At 37.9% G+C, this 7,765-nt stretch overlaps 1 protein-coding gene across 1 annotated transcript; it reads left to right on the forward strand.

Annotated features, from left to right (window-relative positions):
* Positions 1-4,228: 4,228 nt before the first annotated feature.
* On the forward strand, positions 4,229-6,421 carry LOC128664750 (olfactory receptor 1444-like). The gene is made up of 2 exons (XM_053719557.1): positions 4,229-5,125; positions 6,377-6,421. The coding sequence occupies exons 1-2, from the start codon at positions 4,229-4,231 to the stop codon at positions 6,419-6,421; spliced, it is 942 nt and encodes a 313-aa protein (XP_053575532.1).
* The last annotated feature ends 1,344 nt before the right edge of the window (positions 6,422-7,765 follow it).

Below are 7,765 nucleotides of genomic sequence, written 5' to 3' on the forward strand. Positions count from 1 at the left end.
TAACATCAATCTGCATAAAGATGGCTAGCATACAAGAAATTAGCTTGAAGGGATTTTATGATCGACATCTTATGAGGCTCATGGATATGATGCAATCTCTGGCAGAAATAGTCCCTTTGGATTGCTTACTAAATCTATACACCACCAGAGATGCATTTTCTAGACATACCAATGGCCTCTGGGACATAATGCTCTCCTCTGCCAACAAAGTACCACCTAACCCAGCTACAATACACAGTCAGAAAGGGAGGCTTGAGCATTTCAAATGCACCTCTAAGCCAACACAAGTTACCCAGCTTGAGATTGATGGCCATGTCTTCAGGGATGTCTCACAGGAGTCTGAGACCAAAACCGCAACTGAGGAGGAGTCTAAGCTCATACAGAAATCACTGGAGATCCCAAAGAGCCTAGACCTAACGGGACAGTCCTATGGAACACTTATCAGGGGGCTGACCATGGCTCAACACTTGATTAACGATTTCCCACTTCATGGTGGGCATGATACCACACACTTTCCTGACACCCTTAAACTAAACAAGCAGATGCATAACCATATTCTCACCCAGTCCTCCTGTTTAGCTCCTGGGAACTTGGCGGCTACACAACTGCAACAAGAGTGCACCTCACCAGATGAGACAAATCATCTCCAAAAGCACAATATACAAACCTCTGGTATGCAGAACAACTCAAAAGAAAGAAAGACGGAATCAAGGTACACTCAATGACACTCTCCAAATGGCATGTCATACTTCTGCCATGCTAGATAACACTGCATCTCTAACTCAAGTTAAAAATCTTTCCTCCTACTTTCCCTATTGGCTCGATACCCCACAATGCACAATCTACAATAATCTACAATAACCCTGGGGACACTGGGCAGATCGTCACCAGCTTGGAGGTGCCACATCTATTAGGAGACAATGGCAGAGATCCAGCACGCCCTTTGAATGAGGCTTTGGGAATTTTTTGTAATGTCATGGAGGCCCTGGGCAGATAACCATGCACCCAAATGCAGTCGTTCCTGGGACACTTGGCATATTCAAGATATGCAAGCCAGTATGGTTTAACCTACCATAGCTAGTAATTCTTGCAATTCATAAAATGTCCCACACCAATGTTTGCTATACTTTGCATTGTTGAAAAGGGTCAGGTTTATAATGTTATAGTGGCAGGAATGCTATTACTTTCATGAAGGATTACCTTGTTTATTGTTATTCATATAGCTTGTGATAGGAAAACAGTTTAGCTTAGCATCTACTTCTCAGTAGCAGAGATGTTAAATCATTAATTTTTTTTTTCTTTTTCTTAAATAATATAGAAAAAATTGTACTATTGAACCTAAATCTATTGTTAACACAGTAATTTTTAATGGTTGTCAGAAATCGCCCAAAAATAACTTTAATATGGGGGCAATTTCTAAATTTATTTTTCTCACCTCTCCTATACGATGTGCCATACTCTACGTAAAACCAATAGGCTTTGTTGTAAAATTAGTTCTCACGCTGCAGCTTGGGCTATAGGTGGGAACTGTATATTAATAACTACCACACATCCTTTTACATATTCATTAATATCTGATATTTCTGATTTTTATTGACATTTGACATACACTTGCACCCAAACTATAAGAAAATTGAGTACCATTCACACTATATTGCTACATCTAATCTTCTCTTAAATATTTCTCACTTGGCTCACTGACAGTTTGTTGACTGCCCATTAGATGGCTCCTCTAGCTTGGCATAAAATACAAGGATATTTGCCCCACACATCAACCCTATGCAATGAACAAGGCCTGTCTCCATAATTATCATCTGTACATATCAGGACGCTTAGGCTCCCGCACGTTGGCCATTATTCCATTTATGTTTACTTATGTTCTTCCTTTTTTTAGGAAGCAAATTTGTTAAGTTATCTTTACTTTCCTATACATCTAACTTAAAGTGCCATAAAACAGGTTGAGATCTGTGCATATCCTAAAAGGACTAATTAATTAAAAATAGTTTGCATAAAAAAATGTTTAAAATTGCTGGCAAGTATAAAATAATTTCAAAAATAAGCAAAATGAATTACATAGCTAAACTGCCTGGAGTAGCTAACTCCACCCCCTTATCAGTGTTTAGACACAGGCATTGTATTTCACCTGTGTTCACAGCTTCTAGGCATGCTCCAGCAGATAATCCCTATTCACTTTTGCATTTTACCAAAAGAACAATAAACATAGATACAGCCATAAAACAAATTGTGTGGAGGGAGTTAGAGCTTTACAATTCAGAAACTAAAAAAAAGGGTTAATGGTGAGGCACTGCGGTATAAATTTGCAGGTAAAGTAATTAAAATATATATGGAGGCCTATTTATCATATTTTTGTCAGAACTGATCCGACAGTGCGGATCAGCTCCGACAGACATTGCTGAATGCGGAGAGCAATACGCTCTCCGTGTTCAGCATTGCACCAGCAGCTCTTGTGAGCTGCTGGTGCAACGTCGCCCCCTGCAGACTCACGGCCAATCGGCCGCCAGCAGGGGGGGGGGCAATCAACCCGATCGTACTCGATCGGGTTGAATTCCGGCAATTCCTGTCCGCCTCATCACAGGGTTATGGAGCAGCGGTCTTTAGACGGCTGCTTCATAACTGGTGTTTCTGGCAAGCCAGAAACACGGGGCGTCAAGCTCCGTACAGAGCTTGATAGATAGGCCCCATTATATTATTTTGTCTCTATCCCAACTTGTTGTATAACGCTTTAACTCCTGGGAATATAGAATGTTACAGCACTACAGGTACATGAGTGACCTATATTGATCAGTAAAGGGTGATAAAAACAAAAGAGGACTATAATATTGCTGGTATGATTATGTTTATCTGATATAATGTAAATTATTTGATGTAATGTCTATATTTTTATCTGTAATGTATACTAATTTGTATGTCCTCAATAAAAAAGAGCCTCCTTAACATCCACTGAACTGCATGTCTGCTTTCTGCTGGTTTGGTTCCCCTGTGCATGTTATATACTGTCTTTTAAGAACGGTGCAATCTTTTCACCTGTGAAAGACATAGCATGCTAGACACAGGGGCCTGCACCCACACACATACTTTCCCTTTCCCATACTTTATCCCTTCTTACCCTGACAGTTAACCTGCCCTTTCACTTAAAGGGACAGTCTAGTCCAAAATAAACTTTCATGATTCAGATAGAGAATGTAATTTTAAACAATTTTCCAATTTGCTTTTATAACCAATTTTTGCTTTGTTCTCTTGGTATTCTTAGTTGAAAGCTAAAACTAAGAGGTTCATATGCTAATTTCTAAGTCCTTGAAGGCCGCCTCTTAGCTCAGGGCATTTTGACAGTTTTTCACCACTATAGGGTGTTAGTTAATGTGTGCATGCACGTGGAGTTCCAGTGAGCCAACTCTGATTGGCTAAAAATGATGTCTGTCAAAAGAACTGAAATAAGGGGGCAGTTTGCAGAGGCTTACATACAAGGTAATCACAGAGGTAAAAAGTGTATTAATATAACTGTATTGGTTATGCAAAACTAGGAAATGGGTAATAAAGGGATAATGTATCTTTTTAAACAATAGAAATTCTGGTGTAGACTGTCCCTTTAACTCTTTTCCTCCCCCAAACATTACTATCTTACTTTACCATTTCCTTGTGTTTTTATTTAATTTCATAACTTTTATTTTGGTTTTATTTTTATTTTCTTCAGACTGCTGTTTATTTATTTTTTACTCAATAATTATTTTCAGTGTTCTTACCCCTTCTTTCTCCTTAACCCTTGACTTTGACAAGTGATTACCTTAACCCTTCATTTTATTTCGTTCTTTCTGTTAAAAACATTTTTCCCCTAAGTGTTTTGTGTCAGGAGTCTTGTGGTTTTTTTTTTATGGACCTGTGTGAGGATAGTAAAGAGGTTTGTGCCCTGTATCGATTCTCCATGTACTTGTAGGTTTATGGAACTTATGATAGTAAATATCTGCTCCTTTGATTTTTCTTAGAAATACATATTTTGGTTTTAGTTAAAGGGACTTTATATAGAACATAATACACAGTAATTGGCTGTATTTACAGACTGGACTGGGTGCACAATTCATGTCTTGCTCAGTCCTCTTAGAAATGGGTGCACACAGCCAGCAAATATTTATTTCTATATTGGATGATACATTAACATTATCAAATACTTTATGGTATCTTATATTATCTATCCATTCAGGAACCAGTTTTAATGGATGTTGAAAACCAGACAAGGGTGAGCAAGTTTATATTTTCCGGACTGACAGACAACAGGATTCTATCTCCAATTCTCTTCCTGTTTTTTTTGCTTGTTTATTTGATCACAGTCATTGGGAACATTGGCATGATGACTATGGTATATACTAAATCACATCTCCACACCCCCATGTACTGTTTCCTGGGAAATCTTTCCTTGGTGGACCTTTTATATTCCTCAGTAGTAACTCCAAAAATGTTGTCTGACTTGATTTCTGAAAGTAAGTCAATCTCAATTGAGGGATGTGCCATTCAGTTTTTTTCCTTCGCATCAATGGCTGTAACCGAGGCTCTTCTTCTTGCAGATATGTCATATGATAGATATGTTGCCATATGCAAGCCTCTCAACTATGTCTCTATCATGACCCAGAAAAAATGTGTTTGGCTTATTCTTCTGACTTTCTTTATCGGATTCTTCCAGTCTTCAGTACAGACTGGGTGCATATTCCATCTTGAATTCTGTGACTCATATTATATAGATCATTTCTACTGTGACTTCCCACCATTGTTTAAACTTTCTTGTTCTGAGACATTTCCATGTCATCTGACCTCAATTGTCATTGTCTATTGTTTTGGAGGTGGTTCACTAATGATAATTCTTGTTTCCTATTCCTTTATTGTTTATACTATTCTTAATATTAAATCCTCTAAGGGTAGAAGCAAAGCATTTAGCACATGTTCCTCTCACCTTACCTGCGTATCTATTTTGTATGGGACAGTCTTCTTCATATACTTGCGTCCTTCTTCTAGTGACTTTGAAAAACAAGATAAAGTAGTGGCTGTTTTCTATACTGTGATTATACCCATGCTCAATCCTTTGATCTACAGTTTTAGGAATAAAGATGTGCAAAATGTAATTAAGGGAAATATTCATAAAATTGTACAACAATAACCTTTTATTGAGTACTCTTGCTATTTGCATAATATATAAAACATATTAAAAAGAATCTTTACGAGTATACACAAAGGTATTTTGCAATAAAGGTATAAGTGGTGTCTTAAAGGTATATTAAAAACAGCAGAATTGTATAATTAACAAATGCCTAATGAAATGACAATGCAAAAGCACTAGGTCGGAATTTCAAATTAGTACAAATTTCAAAATGTATTTGCAAGTTGAAAGTAAAAAGTTTCTCTCACACGCTATCCCGATACACGCAAAAAGCCGTAGTTACAATATCGCAACTGCATTAACATATTCCTCCATAAATTTTAATGCAGCGTGAAAAGTGGAAAAAACCTAACACCCAACAACTCATGCAAACCCGATCATGTTTATATATGAAGATTGCATGAACATGATTTTTCTTGTTTTCAGCTACTTGACTATATATGTATACATATGTATTTATGCGTTTGTATGTGCATATATGTCTGTAAATACTTATATACACATGTAAATACATAAATGCATATGTACACACATCTATACATATATATATATATACATATTCATATACATATTTAGACATGAATATTTATGTATCTCTATGTTAAATCTCTTGTTAAAGCAGCCTTTTGTTTTCTAACACCTTAGGCCTCATATCTTTTAGCCCTTATAACTTTTTATTGCAATATTTTTTTTAATTTTTATTAGATAGTTTTATTATGAGTATAGCTGTACTTTAAATGTATTGTTGATGTATTTTGTGCTACTTTTTATTCAAGCATAACAGTTAAGCAGAGCTCTGAAGTCGTGTAAATTTGTTTACTTTTAACTTGTAATATGCACGCTACTTCCAACGCACATTTAGAGCCGCAATAAACCCCTTACCGCTCACACACAACTGTTAACATGCCACTCATAATTCAGATTATTATAACCTTGGTGACTAAATAATCTTGATTTTATTAAAGACAGGAGGCAAATATTTTGCATAATTCTTTACTGAAACCAAAACAGCAGCAAAGAAAAAACTGACAGGAAGAAAATAATAACATAACAACAGTGTATAACCAATCAGGATACAGTATAGCAATAAAGAGTCCAGAACAATCTAAGTCCTTCCTCTTTTCTTTGGTGAATCTCTTGAAAACTACAGAAGAACGAACATCAACAACATCCTGTGAAGAATGGAATTTGAAGCTTTGTGTAAGATCCTAGCTGAGCCTTGAAAGATGCAAGAAAAAATCTCGTCTACAGAATTAAACTGTAAAAATAAATAAAATGACAATAATAATTGTTCTCTTAGGTACAGAATTATATAATAAAACATAACCATGAACATACATAACATTTCAATATCTTTATTCGAGAATTTTTTTTTTTTTTTTTTTAAATCCTACACCGGGAGAGGCAAGAAGAAAAGGGGGTGAGAAAATATTTGCCTCCTGTCTTTAATAAAATCAAGATTATTTAGTCACCAAGGTTATAATAATCTGAATTTTATGTCAAGACAGGAAAACATCCCAAAGGTGAGAGTATCGAGCAGGAGGGGGAACCTTCAATCGAAATGGCTTTTAAAATCCGGCAAACTAGGGGATGTCTTCCAACCGGATTACCATCAACCGGAAAATGACCCGCTGAAATTGCAAAGTGGACGACATTAGTGGAGCAGTAAGCTTTCCCTAGGGAAAAAAGTTCAGAAAGAAAATTTACAATAAAAACTACAGGGGCTGAAAAGGGATCAACCTGCCTGTGAGAACACCAACTAACCCATGATGCCCAGGCTGAAGCGTAACATTTCCTGGTGCCAGGGGCCCAAGATTCTCGAAGGAGAAGTTGAGCGTCTCTTGAAAGGCCTTCGGAAGACCAGGATCCCCTGAAATCTGCCAAGCTAGCAGAGAAAGGCGATCCTGGAGAATCAGGGGATGAGGTTCTACTTGTGGGTCTGAATGTCGAGCTGATTGGGCAGAAGAAGAGGTGGAGAAACAGCCATCTCCAGAAGAAGTGGGAACCAGGGCTGCATTGGCCAAAAGCGGGTAATTATTGTCAGGGAACATTTGAATCTCCTGACCATCCAGAGGGTTCTCGTGATGAGCGAGAAGGGAGGAAAAGCATAAGCTCCGGATTGAGGCCAGCTCTGCAGAAAAGCATCCGAGGGCTCGCTCCCCGGATCTGGAAGCCAGCTGAAATAACGAGGCAACTGATGATTGATCCTGGAAGCGAAAAGGTCCACAGAAAAGGGACCAAATATTCTCTGAATTTTTAGAAAAACGGGGCGAAGAAGCCGCCAATCGCTGGAGTCTCTCCAAAAACGAGAAAACCAGTCTGCGACAGTATTGGAAACTCCAGGAATATACTGAGCCCGGAGGGAAATGTTGCGGGAGGCACAGAACCTGAACAATTCTGAGGCAAGATCTGATAACATCTTGGATTTCGTACCTCCTAAGCGATTTATGTATTGGACCGCAGATATGTTGTCCATGTGGAGGAGGATGCAGCAATTCGTAAATTGTTTGGAGAAAGAGCGAATGGCAAAAGAGCCCGCCAAAAGCTCTAGACAACTGATGTGCAACGACTGTTCCAGAGGGGACCAAGATCCCCCCATCG

This window comes from Bombina bombina, chromosome 6 (assembly GCF_027579735.1).
Source record: "Bombina bombina isolate aBomBom1 chromosome 6, aBomBom1.pri, whole genome shotgun sequence".
In the NCBI taxonomy this organism is placed as follows: domain Eukaryota; kingdom Metazoa; phylum Chordata; class Amphibia; order Anura; family Bombinatoridae; genus Bombina; species Bombina bombina.